Here is a 21,223-nt window from a genome sequence, read left to right as displayed (position 1 = left end):
GGATAGACGACTTTTCAATATACTTATTTTACCCTTGACTTAGTTTCACAACTTCCATTAACTAATCAATTTAAAAAGACTTAGTTTCACAACTTCCATTAACTAATCAATTTAAAAAAATAAAAAATAAATTCAAATCATAAAAATGTGAATAAGTGGCAAATGGGTTGTCTATACATGAATGATTACCAACTTAATACTACATCTATACTATATAAAAATATAATACAAATATTTTTTGTGTCAATTTTTCATAATACCAACAATATCCATATTTTTTTAGCAATAAAAATCTTTTATTAACAAATTCGTCATAACATAAAACATTTTTTTGAACATAAGTTAGACACAGGCAGGCGCGGAACGCGCCTGTCTGGCCCGCTAGTAATGAATAATTTGTTTTTCTTACTCCTACCTAATTAATTATTAATTAATATAATAACTAATTAACCCGCGCATCACCTTAATTAGTCGTTCTGTAAAAAAGAAACAGCAAACGATCACGATCATCACCGCACCATTGTCGCCGCATCGAAACGCCGTCGTTTGAAACACGGCGCGAAGAACCATTGCGGCGTTCGATCCAATTCCACATTCACGTTCACGTTCTATTTCACCAACATTCACATTTCGCCTCCTCAATTTCCTTTAATTTTGTATTAAACCCGCATTGCGATTCCTCCGACCATTTTTCCCGCTGCAGCTCCAGTTTTCGGAGCCCTAATTTTTCTCATTACGAACCGTACATTGTGTTGCTGTTGATGCAACGGTTTTCTTCTGATTAACTGCATTGTCATCATCGGAATTTGTATCAGACACCTGAATTGGAAATCCAACGACGGTGGCGATTTCAATTTTTGAGGAATTTAGGGTTTTCAGCGAAGGTTTTAGGAATGTGTAGGGTTTAAGCATGCATATAGCTGGTAATGTAATTGAAATCGGGGTGGTTTTGTTTTGGTTGAAATGAGAGGAACGTTGGTCTTAGTTTTGTTGATGATGGTAGATTCAATATGGTGAGGTTCTTAGGATTGACTCGTGGGGAGGACGAAGAACCGAGAGAAATCGCTTCGAGGCCCAATCTGACGAGTGATTCCAGTGAAAATGGATGGCTTATCAGATTCTTTGACTCTTCATTCTTCTGTGAGTGGATTGCTGTTAGCTATTTATACAAGCATGATCACGCAGGAGTGCGCGATTATCTCTGTAATAGAATGTACACACTTCCCTTGCAGGGAATTGAGGGTTATTTCTTTCAAGTGTGTTACATGATGATACACAAACCTAGTCCCTCTTTGGATAAATTTGTTATAGATGTGTGTGCCAAGTCGCTTAAGATTGCGTTGAAGGTGCATTGGTTCTTGTTGGCTGAGCTTGAGGACTCTGATGACAATAATGACGCGATTAGTAAGATGCAGGAGAAGTGTCAGGTTGCAGCCACCTTGATGGGTGAGTGGCCGCCCTTGATACGGCCTCAAAGTGCACCTACAAGTCCTCCAGGCAAGAACCAAGTTTTGAGTAAGATATTTTCATCAAAACACCGATTGTTGTCGTTAAGATCTTCTCAGCCTGCACAGAGATCCATGTCTTTTTCGCCTTCTTCTTCGGGAACCAATTTGCAAGAGGATGGTAATCCACGGTCTCCCGAAGAAAACAAGTTAATTAGGAAATTTATGCCGGGTCTGAAGGTTAGAGATGCTTTGCTTTTAAGGAAGTTGGTTGAGAAGGATGATGATGACTCTGAGAAGGCTGGTTTTTTAAAGAGGCTTTTGAGAGATAGTAAAGGTGATGATGATTTGGGCCCAAAAATTCGTGATGCTTTTCTCTTCCGCGAGTCATCTGAGAAATGTGAAGAAGATTTTGAAAAGGATAATTTCTTTAAAAGGCTCTTAAGGGACAGTAGAGGGGACGATGAATACTCTGAAAAGGATAATTTCTTTAAAAGGCTCTTAAGGGACAGTAGAGGTGGTGAAGATGAAGATTTGGCTTCAAGTTCAGAGGGATCTTTTAAGCGATTGGTTCGTGATAGCAAGAATGATTCTGAGGATAAAACACACACTCCAACAATGGAAGACGAAGAAAAGGAAGGATTTTTTCGAAAGTTTTACCGTGAGAAATTTGAAGATAAAAGGGGTGGAAATATTGGTAATTCTGAAGAGAAATGCGCAAATTTTGTCGAAGAGGATGAAAAAGAAGGATTTTTCCAGAAATTATTTAAGGATAAAATTGAGGACAAGAGAGATATCAATGATAAAATCGAAGATGATACTACCAATGTGGAGAAAGAAGAGCCTTCTGAGTTTTCTTTGCTCAAAAGACTTTTTCGTGTGCACCCTGAAGATGGTAAAGGTGGTTCAACCAATGAAAACAATAATAGTGGCTTACTTGAAAGTAGTTCAGGCTCAGAAAATTTCTTCCGCAAATTATTTAGAGATCATGACTGTTCAATTGAAGATTCAGAGCTATTGGGGTCAAAAAAGGATAAAGAGGTCCGTCGAATATTTATTGAACAATTTATATTTGTTTGTTCATATAATTGGTGGATTGTAATGAAAAACTGTGAACGAAATACATGTTCAGACACTTAGTCACTAAATAGGTTTATTTTCAACCACACAAATGGCTTACTGGCACTGTGACTTCACAATACATAGTTCAATATACTGTATCCCTCTAGATTTTGACATTGATTACATTTCTCAACAACATGATTGGCCACCTGCACTCATTATTAGTAGCAGTCATATTGATATTACGGACATTGATGCGTGATATTTTACATGCTTGTTAGCGGCTTAAGTAATAATCGTTATTGATAATGTAATGTCTCTGATTGTTGTTTGCTGGTCAGGGGTCATAAGAGTAACATAGATATCAATTGATTGTGAAGTCTGTTTTCATTTTCTTCTTCATATTTTGTTGGTTTAATATTAGATAAACAACAATTTCCATCCATCACATTCTATGTCTCAATTGGATTTTATCATGTTACTTTGGTAGAAGTGTGCTGGATCACCAAAGCAGCGAAGTGAGAAATCAGGAACAAAGCCCCCTCTTCCAATTAATTTGCAACAGTTTCGGAAAGGAGCATACCACGGGTCATTGGATTTTGTGCTGTCATTGTGTGAGACATCATTTGGGTTAGTTGATGTATTTCCAATTGAAGATCGCAAGCGTGCTCTGCATGAGGTTATTCTCTTACATTTTTCTGTGATGTGTGTGTAGCTTATTGTCATAGAAATAGGATCAATGTATGTATCTATTCATATAGATGTTTGAATTTGTTACATTCTGATGCTTCTGACACATATATATTCTTTGTTATTCCTGTGTTTCAAGTCACTTGCAGAAATCAATTTGCATTTAACAGAGGCTCATGCTACTGGAGGTACTTCTTAACTATTAGTGACTTTATTTTAGTGGTGTTCAATAGGGCTCAATGGATTCCACTAGTTGTTGTGTGTTTCAGCAGATTAATTATTACTACCTCTGTCTGTTAATGTAAGCTCCATCTACTATTTTCACATATATTAAGAATAAAAGGTAGTGTATTTAATGTATCCATTTTGTATATAGACGTTCTTAAAGTACCCTTTTGTATATAATTAGGGGTATATTCAGAAAAAAGTAATAAATCTATCTAGTAATTTATAATGGAGCTTATACTTAGGGACAATTTTTTTCAAAAGGTTATTATATTTAGGGACCGTGCATGGTAGTTTTTCAAAAAAGTGATTGAACTTTTTTAGTGGTAGTTATGCGGCCTTTCATGGTGAAGAGTCCGAGACTTTGCCTTTTTTTATTTTCGTTCCCTTATTTTGAATTACCATGATAAGTGAGTTAATTGATGAAATTTTCCATGTATCCATCATTGCTTTTTTCTCTTATTTTTTATTTCTCTTGGAGTTGATGATTAGAAGCTACTCTCTCCGGTCCTATCTATGAGAAACGAAAGACAAAATCAGAAAGACCTAGGAAGCACATTCAAAAGAGTTGATGCTATTTTCCCCCAAAAATACCCGTAACACTCATTGAATGGAACTTACTTGCATAGGAATCATGGATTTATGGAAAAAGTGTACTATGTTTCTTATATCTAAGACCAAAAAAATAACCTAATTGTCTCTTATAATACAGTAGAGGTATAAAAGGAATTTCAACATAATTAATACACTTAAAAAGTGTACTATGTTTCTTATATCTAAGACCAAAAAAATAACCTAATTGTCTCTTATAATAGGACCGGAGGGAGTACATATTAAGGGCTCAATTCTGGGGGAACTGGTGAGAAGTTTTTCTATAACGTAATGGAATTGTTGTCTGTTGTATTTCTTTACTTGAAACATATATCATTTTTTGCATGTCAATTATTTTACTGCATTCCCTTTGTTTACAGTTTTCATTTACCCTCTTGCCTGTATATGAATATTGCTTTTCCTATTTTTTCTAGGCGTTTGTTTTCCATTGGGAAAGGGCATGTACCGTGTACTTCATATACCTGAAGATGAATCTGTTCTCCTGAATTCTAGGGAGAAGGCGCCTTACCTGATTTGTGTTGAAATTTTGAGATGTGAAATGCCCAGGTATTGGATAATAATCCTCATGTCTTGTGAAAAATAGGCAGTAGTAGTAAGATGAAAATTGTAACACCCAAACCCATTATTTATATATTTCTACCTTTAGTAAAATCTTTTTCAAAATACGCAACGGAAAATCACATTTAATTTATTGAATATCGGTTCGAGTATTACACTCCTCTATCAAAATAATACTAATGTAATTAATTAGTAAAAACAGTGTTTATACAATTCTTTGAATCAAATAATGTATTTATTGATTATACAAAAACAACCTAGACAATAGACTTTATATACAATATAAAACCCTTTCCCGTGTCACAATCAGAGCGGAGCTTCACCGACGACTCAACATCGAATACCACAAAATCCTGTAAAATCTGGACCCCCAACGGTCCAGCACATAACACATAAAAGAGAGTTAGATAACATACTCAAAATAATACAAGTGTAAGTAAATTGTACTTAAACACTTCTTCATAAAAACATGCATAATCATACATTATACATATACATCACCATCATTCATGCATATTCATATATCATGCATATACTTCATTTATCACCTAATCAAACATCCACAAAATACACCAAACATATAGTTTCACGTCGTCTCGGACAATACCAAAACATCAACAAATACATTGTTCAGATTATGGTCATGACGGACCCTGCGTTGTTCAATTTATAGTCATGACGGACTCTGCGTTGTTCAATTTATAGTCATGACGGACTCTGCGTTGTTCAATTTATAGTCATGACGGACTCTGCGTTGTTCAATTTATAGTCATGACGGACTCTGCTCCTCACATACGGATTAACAATCAACATTACCAAGTATGTGTCAAACATCATTTATCATAAATGCACACATAATCCCTAATGCAATCTAATGCTTCACATTCATGCTATGTCCTCTAGACACCTCTAATGCATGTGGTACCATCTTCTTTATCAGGGTATTTCACCTCCGATATCCTTCTTTATCAAACAATATAGTTCGATATCCTTCTTTATTGGACAAGCCAATATCCCTAAATATTCATGATGCATGCACTCAAAACTCATGAATATATTCATCAACAATTTTGGCATATAGCCCGTCAACAATAACGTGGAACACTATCCAACGTCCGTCTTTATTAAGATAATCAATACCTTAATATCCGTCTTTATCGAATAACATAATTCGATATACTTCTTTATTAGAATAACATACTCTAATATCCTTCTTTATTAAGTTGATTAACACCTTAATATACTTCTTTGATATTTAAACAAACATCATCAACAATCAACAACAATTATAATTCACAAATATAATCAACAATTCATCAACACATCATTCTTCATCAACAAGCATCAACAAGCATCAACAATCATCAACAATCATGTAAGAATCAGCCACTGATCGAAAATACATGCAAAGGAAGACAGCAGATGAAAAATTGGTGAAAACTGCAGTATTTACGCCCGGGGCGGAAATATTTACGCCTGGGGCGGAACTTTACGTTTGGGGCGGAAGAATTTACGTTTTAGGCGGAAAAAATACTGAAAGGCTGGCTGCTCACTGATCTGCCGTTTCAGGCGGAAATTATGGACAGCCTCTCATTGCAACGATCATAACTTGGGCTACGAAAGTCCAATGGAGACGCACATATACTCGTTGGAAAGCTAACAAACAGGGCTACAACTTTTATGTTGGCCACTAAAACCAGTTCGCAACAAAAAGAGGTCAAAATTTCACGTAAAGGTTCAGACCTCATAGATAACAATTTTCTACATTTCTCATTTCAAACTCTAAACTCTCAAAACTCTCACATAAGCCATTTTTCATGTTATAAACCCCAAATAAGTTCATATTCAAGTGCAACAAGCATATCTAAACACAAAAGGACAGTTCATTTCTCAGATCTACGCCATAAACATCGAAAAAGTAAAGATTGACACTTTTTCATCAAAACTCTCAAGAACACAAAGTTCTTGAGTTTAATCCATTAGAAAGCTCGTTTTAACCATTATTTCCGTTCATTAATCATGTTACAAGCATGTTAAACATATTAAGAACCTTAGGAACGATTTCCATCAAGAAAATCCATTCCAAACTAAAACGAAAATGGGGTGGAGGAAGTTCGGGTGAGGAGAAATCGACATTCTCCCCTTCCTCGAGTCACCCACGAATATGAAATCTACTCTCTTACCTGGATTCGAAGAAAACTCGACGAAGATCTCGAATCTCTAGCTTTCCCTTGCCCTAGCTCCTCAAGCTCTCTCTTCCTCTCTTCAAGAACACAAAGAACATGAGAAATGAATTCTCTCTTCCCTCACTATGCCCATATGGGCGCTCCACACACACACAAGGCCCATTGGGCCTCAAGCCCAATTGGCTTGGCCCAATAACACGTTAACTCACTCTACTCGCCTAATAACTAAAGTACTCGATAAATAACTCAAGTTATTAACTTAATTAAAATGCCACGTTAAATAAAATATTTTAACACATAAAAATAATAATATGAAAATTGGGTCGTTACAACTCTCCCCCACTTAAAAGATTTTCGCCCTCGAAAATTACGCAACTAAAGCAACTCCGGATCACTCCTGTATCCGACCCTCCAACAAAACGCTCAAAACGCTACACATTACTAAGTTTGACAAAATTGGTTTATCCCATCCGACACAATTTTTGTCTATTTATCAACAAGAGATCAAGGACGGCCAGTTCCTCAATTTGTCGATAGATAGTCAACAATCATGATATCGGCATAAACCATTCTTATCAAACCGCTAAAACGTCAACTTCGCACGAAACATCCACAGACTCACATTCTACGGTACTCACAACTCTACCCCAAAACAGGTACAACTAATCGAACACACTCCGAAAAGATACTTCCACAACTCCATAACTCCACAAATCCTATAAGTCTCTGATTCCCTCATGGATCACTTAACCGTGTTACATCACTTATTCATATTCGAATCTTATTCCAACTTATCACTTGATAGTTCAATTCCAACAATCACTTGATGACCAACATTCTCAAACTTCATTGACACAAGCTAAAAACTACCGTCTCTAACCGTCAAATTCCTTTTCTCACATATCTCCAATCATTGAGTCGAATCCCAACACGACTATTCCGTTCCCAAGTAATCTCTCAACCAATATTTGCATTCCTTAACGCAAACATTTTCCAATACCACTTCTCCTTAATCCCTTAGCAATTTGCTACTTCAAAATTAGCCTACCGCCTAAAATTGGTTCTCCAAACAATCATAACCTCTATCTCGTTGATTCCAAACGACATCTTCAATTTGCCCATAATCCATCTATCGATGTTCCTCATCATCTTGTATTGCAACAAGCACACTCTTCTCCGTTTATTCACTCATCGAATTAAATCCACAAAGCTCCAAATACTCGTCATACGATCTAATCCCATCCATTAAATTCTAATCAACCTTTGTCTTAGTATTCTTACTCATGACTCCTTATCTAATCCCAATATGACATCTCTAGAAAATTTCCAAAATTCTCGTCCAAATACATTTTAAGTTATGCACCAAATCACTACCGTTCCATCATCCATGATGAAACAATTTAAAATCCTTTACTTCATTGTCACCGATCACGATCATACTACATCAACATCCACGATGCATCTAACAAAACTAGTCTCTACCGACTCTTCCATTCCATGAATCCAAATTCCTTAGCAAATACTTACTCACTTTTATCTTGTGGGCACTACTAAATGCTCTCTGACACTTACCTTAGGCATCACCTTCAACTCCTTACTATATGTGCTCAAACACAACATCTACTCACATGTGCGGTAATCCTTTTCGCAACTCTCACCTAGCACAAGTCACTTTCAACATGACCTCATACTACTCATTCTCAACACGTTCTCCAACGGCTAACTTCCTTATTCTTCATCATTCAAAAATGATACCTCTCATTTAGCTTCATCTCCACTTCTAGGATCTCATTCAACTTCGACACAAATTGCCCTGTCATTATGCAAATCCAATTACCCTTTCTTCGGCAAGCCTCTCACAAAATCTTTCGAATCGTTATCCTACTTCCATCTTCGAATAAACTCGACTACTCATACAATCCTCACTTCCAACGATTCAACAAACATACCAAACCTATTATGATACTTCTCAATTCCATTCTCATTTACTTTAAAACCTACTTCCCTTCACCGATTAATGAACACCAACGGTTCACTAACCTTCACATCTCTCATGAAAATTACTTCACACACTAGACTTAGAACTCCAAATTGTTCAACCAATTCAACCTACTACCAAATGCACGACTCACGTAAAACTTCTTACTCCAACATCCGGTACAACATCCGATCCCCTTGGATGACAACTTACTTCAAAATCATCACCTCCTCAAGAATCTCAATCACTTCCACTTCTACATATTCAACTTCTTCCGATCAAACAGGTACTTCAACCTTGGTCCACAAAAATGATGCCTTCAAACTTTTAGTGTAAGACACAATCTCCAACCGTTCCGAATACTCTTCATCTCACTTAACCAATCTCACTAACGTCCACGACGAAACACTTGGTCCGACAACTTCTCTTCTAGTAGTTTCTCACAACTCGTTGCTCCCATTCATTCCACTTCGAACAACGTCACCACTTCCTAAATATTCCGCTTCAAGAGCATCTCTACTCATCTCATCTTCTCACGTTCGAAACATCTCGGAGGGATATAACCTTCTCCCCCACTTATCTCAAACCCATCTACACTCTTCCACTATAACTTCTGGTGCTCACACCTAACGGTTCTATCGTCTCTAAACATATTCTTCCTAAGAAGAAACTAGTATCGACATCGTTTACACGCATGTCGCATACAAGGGACAAAACCTAACCCACGATACCTAAACACTAACACAAATTCATGCAAGCATTCAAGTAACCTATACTTCCCTCACTTCTCAAAGTTAGGAAATCAGAACAACATAAGAAAAATGAACATTGCATAGCAATAATTCATACTCACATTCAATCAACTCAGAACAAGACGTCAACAAAATAAAATTCTTGTCTGGCTCCCTCGCTTAGCAAAAGCTAGCGAGTTCCCGGCGAGACAAGTCAAAAACATTCACAGGATATAGCAAGACTTAGCGAGACTCAGCGAGGTTCATTCTTCGCCTAGCGAGCACATCCAAAAATCTGGGTGCTCTGCTACGGTTTTGAACTTACGCTCACTAAACTCTCGTTTTCTCGACTCACTAATCCATAAAATCCAAAACATCAAGCATATAACATCATTATAGACTTGAAAGCACAATTAGAATCATGCATCACAATTACAACGTAGGATTATGAGATCTTCATGTTTTTACTCATAAAACGCATAGCAATTCAAATGCCTAGTAAGCATCTAGCACATGCTATAAACAAACATATAACAAACACATACTAGGACACATTAATATCCTACTCTTCTCACCATTTTGAAAATTAATTTTCACTCACCCAAAAGAAAATAACTCTATATTTTCATCAAAATCTTCGAGAAATAATATTAGTTCTTAAAATTATTTCAAATCAATACCACATGCAGTTTTATATCATGCCGGATCGTCACATGCAGTTTTATATCATGCCGGATCGTCAACAATTAGCAATAAGCATCAATCCATCAAGTTTAAACTACAAAAAGGTTAAACTCTACGCATATACAACTATTATAAACATAGGAGTATAGCACTCACACCATTACTCACAAAAAGAACGAATAATTTAATTCAATTCACATCACTCATAGTTCCTAAATGAACAACATAAGTGATTTCACAAAACAAACACAACAAAATTGTTAGACAAACACGACTGACACACAATACTCACTTGGTCTGACTGCACAGACCTGCTCTGATCGACACATAACCCACACAGTCCGAAGACGACCTGCTCTGATACCAATTGTAACACCCAAAACCCATTATTTATATATTTCTACCTTTAGTAAAATCTTTTTCAAAATACGCAACGGAAAATCACATTTAATTTATTGAATATCGGTTCGAGTATTACACTCCTCTATCAAAATAATACTAATGTAATTAATTAGTAAAAACAGTGTTTATACAATTCTTTGAATCAAATAATGTATTTATTGATTATACAAAAACAACCTAGACAATAGACTTTATATACAATATAAAACCCTTTCCCGTGTCACAATCAGAGCGGAGCTTCACCGACGACTCAACATCGAATACCACAAAATCCTGTAAAATCTGGACCCCCAACGGTCCAGCACATAACACATAAAAGAGAGTTAGATAACATACTCAAAATAATACAAGTGTAAGTAAATTGTACTTAAACACTTCTTCATAAAAACATGCATAATCATACATTATACATATACATCACCATCATTCATGCATATTCATATATCATGCATATACTTCATTTATCACCTAATCAAACATCCACAAAATACACCAAACATATAGTTTCACGTCGTCTCGGACAATACCAAAACATCAACAAATACATTGTTCAGATTATGGTCATGACGGACCCTGCGTTGTTCAATTTATAGTCATGACGGACTCTGCGTTGTTCAATTTATAGTCATGACGGACTCTGCGTTGTTCAATTTATAGTCATGACGGACTCTGCGTTGTTCAATTTATAGTCATGACGGACTCTGCTCCTCACATACGGATTAACAATCAACATTACCAAGTATGTGTCAAACATCATTTATCATAAATGCACACATAATCCCTAATGCAATCTAATGCTTCACATTCATGCTATGTCCTCTAGACACCTCTAATGCATGTGGTACCATCTTCTTTATCAGGGTATTTCACCTCCGATATCCTTCTTTATCAAACAATATAGTTCGATATCCTTCTTTATTGGACAAGCCAATATCCCTAAATATTCATGATGCATGCACTCAAAACTCATGAATATATTCATCAACAATTTTGGCATATAGCCCGTCAACAATAACGTGGAACACTATCCAACGTCCGTCTTTATTAAGATAATCAATACCTTAATATCCGTCTTTATCGAATAACATAATTCGATATACTTCTTTATTAGAATAACATACTCTAATATCCTTCTTTATTAAGTTGATTAACACCTTAATATACTTCTTTGATATTTAAACAAACATCATCAACAATCAACAACAATTATAATTCACAAATATAATCAACAATTCATCAACACATCATTCTTCATCAACAAGCATCAACAAGCATCAACAATCATCAACAATCATGTAAGAATCAGCCACTGATCGAAAATACATGCAAAGGAAGACAGCAGATGAAAAATTGGTGAAAACTGCAGTATTTACGCCCGGGGCGGAAATATTTACGCCTGGGGCGGAACTTTACGTTTGGGGCGGAAGAATTTACGTTTTAGGCGGAAAAAATACTGAAAGGCTGGCTGCTCACTGATCTGCCGTTTCAGGCGGAAATTATGGACAGCCTCTCATTGCAACGATCATAACTTGGGCTACGAAAGTCCAATGGAGACGCACATATACTCGTTGGAAAGCTAACAAACAGGGCTACAACTTTTATGTTGGCCACTAAAACCAGTTCGCAACAAAAAGAGGTCAAAATTTCACGTAAAGGTTCAGACCTCATAGATAACAATTTTCTACATTTCTCATTTCAAACTCTAAACTCTCAAAACTCTCACATAAGCCATTTTTCATGTTATAAACCCCAAATAAGTTCATATTCAAGTGCAACAAGCATATCTAAACACAAAAGGACAGTTCATTTCTCAGATCTACGCCATAAACATCGAAAAAGTAAAGATTGACACTTTTTCATCAAAACTCTCAAGAACACAAAGTTCTTGAGTTTAATCCATTAGAAAGCTCGTTTTAACCATTATTTCCGTTCATTAATCATGTTACAAGCATGTTAAACATATTAAGAACCTTAGGAACGATTTCCATCAAGAAAATCCATTCCAAACTAAAACGAAAATGGGGTGGAGGAAGTTCGGGTGAGGAGAAATCGACATTCTCCCCTTCCTCGAGTCACCCACGAATATGAAATCTACTCTCTTACCTGGATTCGAAGAAAACTCGACGAAGATCTCGAATCTCTAGCTTTCCCTTGCCCTAGCTCCTCAAGCTCTCTCTTCCTCTCTTCAAGAACACAAAGAACATGAGAAATGAATTCTCTCTTCCCTCACTATGCCCATATGGGCGCTCCACACACACACAAGGCCCATTGGGCCTCAAGCCCAATTGGCTTGGCCCAATAACACGTTAACTCACTCTACTCGCCTAATAACTAAAGTACTCGATAAATAACTCAAGTTATTAACTTAATTAAAATGCCACGTTAAATAAAATATTTTAACACATAAAAATAATAATATGAAAATTGGGTCGTTACAAAAATCACTTTCCTGATATGTTGCCCTTCCTCCGAAACATTTGTTATAGCATTTCCAAGGAGGCATCTACTTCTCAGAAACTTTCTAAAGCTGGAATCCCTTTGGCAAATGGAGACGCTTTCTTGCAAAAACCACCCCCTTGGGCTTATCCATTGTGGACAGCACAGGAGGCATATCGTAATAGCAATGATAGAATGTCCAGATCAACTGCTCAGGCTATTGACCAGGCAATGACCCATGTATCTGAGGCAAAAATGAGAATTGTTAGCGTGAATCTTTCTGTGGAAAAACAATCACATGGTCAGCTGGAGAAGACTAATGTGGATCCACACGGTATTGAACGGCGTCCTACTTCAATTTATAGAGAGCGTATACAAATAGAAAGACCAGAGCATGACAATGACGTGGAGTGGGTAAGGGTAGTTTTGAAAGCTGATCCTGGGGTTAGAATGGAAGATATTGAGGATCCTGCTCCACGACGAAGAAAGGAGCATCGCCGTATTCCAAGCATAGTAGCACTGGAGGAAGTAAAGGTGGGTCTTTTCGTTATATCCATGGATAATGAGGATATGTTATCTTTCATTATTTCATCCCTGTTGTTAATGGTGATTGATCTTTCTCTTCTTTTTTTTTTTATCAAATTATCATTTGGTGTCAGGCTTGTTAAGAAAAGGTCAGCCAAGTCTCTGTAACAGGCTTATTCACTATATTCAAAAGATATCTGTTTGACTATATCTTTTGAATGTACTCAAACATTAGTTCCTTTATTCTTATGTAGTTGAATCAGCTTAACTGCGACTAACTCTTAAACCCACTCACCCTGTTCAGTGACAGATACTGCCTTTCATACAAAGATATGTTGGCATGTAATGTAATATAAACAAATGATAAGTGTGAATTAGGATTATATCTTATAATAATATTTTCACTTATGTCTTTGTTTGGCATTTGCTCACTTCACATTACTATTTAGTTTTTGCTAACATTTCAAAAATGTTAGGCTGCGGCAGCAAAAGGGAAAGCACCTCTTGGACTCCCTTTGAAAGGAGCTGGTCAAGATTCATCAGATGCAAAACCAAGGGTAAGACATAGATGTTGGTTTAGTTTTGTTCAACAGCCTTAGAAATGTGGAGTTTTTTTTTTGGTTACCTTAGAAATGTGGAGTTGCTAATACATTATATGATTCCTCCAAACAGGCAAATGGAATTATTCCTAAAGCCAGTGATGCCTTGTCTGGTGAACTTTGGGAGGTAAAGAAAGAGAGGATAAAGAAGGCTTCTGTACATGGAAACTTACCTGGTTGGGACTTGAGATCTGTAAGTATATTTATCGATCAAAAGAATATGAATTCCCCCGAGTATCTTTAAATTTAATCAATGATTTTTTACCACCTAAAGAAAACTGGTTATTGATTTACTCATTTTCTTTTTGTTATTTATCCAAGTCAGAAAACAGTAATGTTTTGCTATTGTAATTATGTATGCATTGTAACTCAAAGTGACCAGTAATTTTGTACTGTTATTCATCATATTATTTATAATTTCCTAAAAGCCCAATTGGTGCAAGATAGAAAGATAAAATAAAGATAAATTGTGTTTTATATATGCTACGAGCTATTTTCATAAGCTATATCAGAGAACTTATGAAAATAAGTTAAATTTGTTTTATAAATTCTCCCAAAAAGTCTCACAAAACTTATGAGAATAGATAAACTCAAATAAGTCGATCCAAACAGGCGCCTAATAGCTAGTGACAAATTTAAAGGGGTCTTATTCTCATGATGGTCTAAGCCTATAATTGCATATGTATATCAAAATTTTCTTTTTAAATTAATCATTTGAATATGTTTTTACTATCTATGCATTACTAATACTATATAATCCTTAAAATTAATTTTATATATATATATATATATATATATATATATATATATATATATATATATATATATTACATGCATATTCAATTTTTCCATTTAAAAAATAATTAAAAATGGGCAATAGTTTAATTTACTTATAAATTTTATAATATAAAACAGTAACATACTTAACATTTTTTTTTGGTTACAGGCATACTTAACATTATTACAACTCATTTTTTTTAAAACAATTTTTAAAAAGTATTTTAACTTTTCAATATCAGCTACCATTGCCATCATAATTTTTCTAGAGCAAACTCAATATTCACTCCCACAGTAGAGAATGGAGATTGCAACACACATTTGTATTCCACATATTACGATGGAATTAACATGATGGAGTCAGGAATGAGAGTATACATTATATAGCAAACATGACATTGATTTTGTTGACATGTTGAAAGCAGCATTATCTTGTTGTTCTTTATTACCAATATGGTTCTTTAAAGTATAAGCTATAGCCAATTTTTGTTCTAGATGAGCTGTTTGATTACCTGTTTAAGAATATATATGCTTTGAGATCACAAATCCCTTTTGTATGATAGCAGAGTTTCCCCTTTTCACATAGGTTATTGTAAAGAGTGGCGACGATTGTAGGCAGGAGCATCTGGCAGTTCAACTTATTTCACATTTCTATGGTAGGTTGTCTCTGTCAAACTTTTCCTTTGCTCTCATATTCAAAATTTGACAATTGTTGTTCCGGTGATGTTCATTATAGTGCAAACTGTGAGGATATTATTAGAATTTGGGTTGGGTCTAACTCAACCTTACAAAACCGGCATGTAAGGTGAGGGCTACCTAAACTTTATAAACACTACACAGGTCATATCTCTAGGCAATGTGGGACTAAATTCACCCCTTCACACTCAACACAATGAAGTTGTTGGAGGATGCAATGAAGACAACCCAAATGCCGCAATTAGGCGGCTAGGGGTGGACCACAATGAAGGCAGAATTTCCAACAGATATAAAATAGAATAATGAGGAATTAGATTAGTACGAGTCACTAGAGCAGTTAGTTTGTTAGATGAATGTTTGTATAAATAGGAGGGATACAAGGATAAAGGGAAGGCATTCAGATTTGTAAACATTTGATGAATAGAGCAGTGGCTCTGTTGTAGAAGGAAAAACCCTTGGAGGAGGGATCTCTGTCCTATTCTTTCTCCATTTTTCAATAAAATAGTACTTCGTTTTCAATTTAACTTCTGGTTGACATCTCTCTATCTCCTTGTGGCTTTGTATGATGGACCCTGTTAGCAACCTAAAAAAAGAATTAGAAAATTGATAGAAAAAATTAATAAAAAGAACACGATTTTATTGAAAGAATGAGAATAGATGAGAAGACTCTCCTCCATGGATGGGGTTTCCCTTCTACAACAGAGTCATTTCTCTATTCTCTTATTGTTTACAAATCTGAATGCTATCCCTATTCCCTCTTCCCATGTCCTCCTATTTATTATGTATGCTGATTCCTTCTTCTAACCAATCAACCAACTACTCTAACTGTTACACTGTCACTAACTAACTAACTTATCCTAATCTTCTACAATGCCGTAAAATTCAACCTTGTCCTCAAGGTATAAAACAAAAACATATGTATGTAAAGGGGGAAAGAGGCCAGCACAAGTGATGAACAGTCTTATTCTTCAAGTCCCATTTTGTTTGCAGTTTACATTAAGATACACTCAATCTACTTATTTGCAGTTTTCGGTGCAGTACTTGTGAACTAAATTGGAACCATGTAAATGAAAGATTCAAAGTCATCCAGTGAACCTGCTGGATGTGCCTGATATTTGTTCTTGATGCATGAGTGGATCTTATTTTACTGTATTATGATATGAGATTACCCCATATGATGCAGTAGACTTCTGTTTGTTTTATGTTTCTTGATGTGTTGCTTAAATGCTGAATATCATTTGGTTTTTGCTCTAGATATTTTCCAAGAAGCTGGTCTTCCTCTCTGGCTGCGCCCGTATGAAGTGTTATGCACTTCTTCTTACACTGCTCTTATCGAAACAATTCCAGATACGGTAATTTTCTGCTTCCACATTTCAAAGTTATTGAAACTTCTACATTTTTATATTTCTAATTTTTAAATATTTATATGCTATGATTTTTAGGCTTCTCTACATTCTATCAAGAGTAGATATCCCAACATTTCAAGTTTACGGGAATTCTATATTGCCAAGTATCTAGAAGATTCTCCAAATTTTAAACTTGCTCAGGTAATGTAGATTACAGATGCAGAGATACAATGCATAATTGTGGATTGTTCATGTTCATCCTATAATTTGCAATGAAGACTTAATTAGGCATTTATTCTACTAGTATATATTGTTTATCCCTGCATTTAGTGACATTTTAATTATTGTTTTCTATTGAGAGAGAGAGAGAGAGAGAGAGAGAGAGAGAGAGAGAGAGAATGGAGAAGAAATCCATTTGTTATAATCTAACGATTTGTTTACACCTGTTGATTCAGAGGAACTTTGTTGAAAGCATGGCTGGATATTCTTTGGTTTGCTACCTTCTTCAGGTGTGAAAAATCTCATTATACTTGTGCATGTATTCTCAATAGCTGATGCATAGCCTACCTTAATTGCAGTTTAAATCATAATATTTTTAATTGTTAGCAAAGGTTTTTGTTCAACTACTTCTCGTATTTGTGTTCTTTTCATCCAGGTAAAGGATAGGCATAATGGGAACCTCTTATTGGATGAGGAAGGCCATATCATACATATAGATTTTGGCTTCATGCTTTCCAATTCACCTGGTGGTGTTAATTTTGAAAGTGCACCTTTCAAATTAACTCGGGAGCTTCTTGAGGTAAAACTGAGACAGATTTCTGTTTACAATGCACCTGATATTTTAGTGTACACTTCTTTACAATATCCACTAATGTGCTTGTGGCAGGTTATGGACTCTGATGCTGAGGGACTTCCAAGCGAGTTCTTTGATTATTTCAAGGTAATTTATGTAGAGTCTGCAAATGGCCTTTGATTTTATTAAGTCTAAATTGTCTGATGTTATGTCCCCTGCAATCCAGGTTTTATGCATTCAAGGCTTTCTTACTTGCCGTAAGCATGCTGAGCGTATTATTCTTCTTGTTGAGATGTTGCAGGTAATATAAACAATAGCCCCCTATTGCAGTCCCCATGTCATCTAATATATATCCTGCCTATGTCCATTGTCTGGTTGTGATTAGTTTCTATATCTCATAGCAGAACAACAACCTGTGTTATGGTCTTTTTTTTATTGTTGGCCCAAACCTGTTAGGTTGATCCCGAAGTTTATATCTTCCTTTGAGTTGTAATTTTTAAATCTTAGAAACATGTTTGCATTTTAAGATAGTTAAGATAATCTCTAGCTATAAACTCTGCCACGAATCAATGATCAAACTTGTAGGATCCATAAAAGGTATAGTGATTAGATTATTAGAAGATAGGTAAGTTTGGTTTTGATTATTTTTAGGAGTTACAATCCTAACTAGCAATTCTCAGCAAATGGTGTATGTTAAAATTTTAAGCAAGGAAAAGGTTTATTGGAGGGAAGTATCGAACATGACTTTTAAACAGTTGAAAAGTTGTAGTTGTTTAGATAACAGGTTGGGGCCAGGGTAAATTGGTGAAGTGGTTGGTTAATTTGTCTAGATCATGTCTGGAATAGAAATGTTGCTGCGTTTCCAGTGCAGACTCAATGAAAGAAAAAAACAATTTTTTTCTCCTTTCTGTTAAGCAAAATTTGTGCAACAAGGTTATACTGTTTAATTAGAAGTTTCCTTTTGTCCCTTCCTTGTAGCCGATGCTTGACAATAACCTTTCTGAAGGCCTCGTCTTGTAAGATGATCCTGGGTTTGACCTATTTTCAGTGACCTTTATAGTCTTGACCTGTTATGTGTGTCTGTGGGGTATTGGGACGAGAAAATCAGGAAATACTCTGTCGTTCATACTCTAAAATTATAGTTTCCTTATGTTACCAGGACTCTGGTTTCCCCTGCTTTAACGGTGGTCCGCGGACAATACAGAACCTAAGAAAGCGATTCCATCTCAGTTTAACCGAAGAGGTTTCAATTCATTATAAATATTAGTTTTCTTTCTTAGCTGTTACTTTTTTTGCCTGTGATTGTTACATCTTTTTATCTCCTTGCAGCAATGTGTATCTTTGGTGCTTTCACTTATTAGCAGCAGCCTGGATGCATGGCGAACACGACAGTATGATTATTACCAGAAGGTTTTGAATGGAATATTGTAAGATAGCTTGTCAGTTGTCGTCATTTGCTTGTTCCCTTTTGGCTAAGCTTGCAGAGTGAATGCACATCAATCAGTATTGCATTTCTAAATTCATCGGAGGGTGGTTTTTCACTGTGGTATGGCAGTTTTTTAAGATGTAATATTTAATTAATAGGTGGCTGGATGCATCCTCTTTTCTTGTGATGTCAATAGGAGTAATTTTCGTGCTAATGAAGCTCTGCTATTTGGAGAAGTTGCATTGGCCTCCTAAATGCCACTTTGAGGTAAATCAAATTGTACAGTGATTTTAGCGGGAGTACAGATAAGATAAGTTTTTTGGATGTTGATATGAGTACGACGTAAGCTGTTTGATTCATTGAAGCTTTTAGGGGGTGTTTAATTCGTTGATTTGTTGATTCGTTGATTCATTGAAGCTGTTTTGGATATCTATTATCAAGGGCAGGCATCTCCTTTGGCAATTCTTCCAAATCTCAGCTGATTTATGGTGTCTCTCTTTGCAAAGTTTGATTCTTCATTACTTACAATGCAAAATTGTTGTTAGAGTTCCTTAATGATGTATAAAGTGTAATTGACCCTCCTTACTTTTCACGGTGAAATTTTTTCACATTCATATCAATCATAAAAGTTTTGGTGATATAGGCCATGGAACTCGGACTTTAGTTTCTCTGTGAAACCATAGCTTTTCAATAGGCAAAATCTCAGCCATTGAATTTGACAGACTTGCCATATTTGAAAAAATGGAGTTTGAAAGTGAGTTTGGATAAAGTAGAGTGATTCCTTTAGACTTGGTATGTTGTGGTGTAAATGCTCAACACAATATGGATTATGTTCCACAAACTGATCAAATTTATATGTATCTAAAATATGACAACATTTGAATTTTCTATTAACCTTGTACACAAAATAAAATTGTAGACACTTGAATTGCAAATCTATAAATTCAGTAGCAAAGACAAAAGCAATGTCGATATGATTCAGTATCGAGAGAGAACCACAAAAAAAATATTTTTTGGGTTAAATCGTCTTCATAAACAATCATACTAACTTTTGTCCTCCTCATTTATAAACAAACATGCTACTAATTTTTGTCCTCTTTTATTTTTTTTACCTTGACACGAAGTTTCCACCGCCTTCAGCAATGACTAATCTCCGTCGGAGGCACACAAGGTGGGTTTTCCATCTCTCCTTCCAACCAAATTTTCTCCATACACGAGTCGGGAATCGAACCTCTGACCACATGATTATGCGGATCAAAACCCTTGCCAATTGAACCAATTCATCGTTGGTTTGTCCTCGTCATTTTTAACTACAATAATAACATTTGTATATCAGAATTATTACATGTATGCCATGCGATTTATTTTTTCTTATTTTCACCTTCAGTAATCAATATCTGACCCACTCGAATGTCTAATTTGTTTCGGGAGTCTGTTTTGACATCACCATATGATTATTTTTAATGAGATGACATAAATAATATTAATTTAGCAAATCCTAACTTATGTGCTACCCCACAAACTCAATCTTGCATTTGTTTTCGTTTCGAAAACTTTCTATCCATGATGAATTGTAGGCGAATATCAACCGCGAGTCCCACAAGCATATGTTTGTTGGTCGATTGCCGATTGCCCTCATCCTCATCCTTAAATGCTTCACAATTACCATAGAAGTGATTGGTTCATATCTATAACTAAAATAGTCCAACCAAAAAATGCATTCAGTTTATAGTAACAGAGTGATCCGGTACATAAGTAGGAGAATGCATCCGCTAATTAAGTAGCGAAACGAACCAATGAAGAGTGCAACTAACATGATTCAAACAAAATGGAATGAAGGCGGTTTAATATATACATTCAACTCATTTGGATGTCTCCAGAGTTCCTTGGTGTTTTGGTTGTGTGTTAGTAACACAAATTCGGGTCAAATGGAGTTTTTGGAGGGATTGACAAAAGTTGGCGAAGAAGAAGTGTTTGTGACTGAAGTTCAATGACTATATATATATATATATATATATATATATATATATATATATATATATATATATATAT

At 35.6% G+C, this 21,223-nt stretch overlaps 1 protein-coding gene across 1 annotated transcript; it reads left to right on the top strand.

Annotated features, from left to right (window-relative positions):
• Positions 1–469: 469 nt before the first annotated feature.
• Positions 470–19,811, top strand: LOC123916636 (phosphatidylinositol 4-kinase beta 1-like). The gene is made up of 17 exons (XM_045968142.1): positions 470–2,486; positions 2,998–3,186; positions 3,337–3,385; positions 4,448–4,580; positions 13,060–13,543; positions 14,011–14,091; positions 14,207–14,326; positions 15,497–15,566; positions 16,861–16,958; positions 17,049–17,153; positions 17,408–17,461; positions 17,608–17,751; positions 17,839–17,892; positions 17,972–18,046; positions 18,905–18,988; positions 19,075–19,172; positions 19,330–19,811. The coding sequence occupies exons 1-17, from the start codon at positions 1,011–1,013 to the stop codon at positions 19,457–19,459; spliced, it is 3,444 nt and encodes a 1,147-aa protein (XP_045824098.1). The 5' UTR covers positions 470–1,010; the 3' UTR covers positions 19,460–19,811.
• Positions 19,812–21,223: the final 1,412 nt, after the last annotated feature.

The sequence above is a fragment of the Trifolium pratense genome, linkage group LG3 (assembly GCF_020283565.1).
Source record: "Trifolium pratense cultivar HEN17-A07 linkage group LG3, ARS_RC_1.1, whole genome shotgun sequence".
NCBI classification, from domain to species: Eukaryota; Viridiplantae; Streptophyta; class Magnoliopsida; order Fabales; family Fabaceae; genus Trifolium; species Trifolium pratense.
Note: the sequence above shows the minus strand (reverse complement) of the source record. Positions and strands in the feature narration are given on the sequence as shown.

Bases quoted from the DNA above. Each gene is read 5' to 3' on its own strand.
- LOC123916636 (XM_045968142.1), top strand. From the start codon at position 1,011: ATGGTGAGGTTCTTAGGATTGACTCGTGGGGAGGACGAAGAACCGAGA. The intron at 14,092-14,206 runs GTAAGACATAGA...TCCTCCAAACAG, and splicing joins CATCAGATGCAAAACCAAGG to GCAAATGGAATTATTCCTAA. The intron at 16,959-17,048 runs GTAATTTTCTGC...TATGATTTTTAG, and splicing joins TCGAAACAATTCCAGATACG to GCTTCTCTACATTCTATCAA.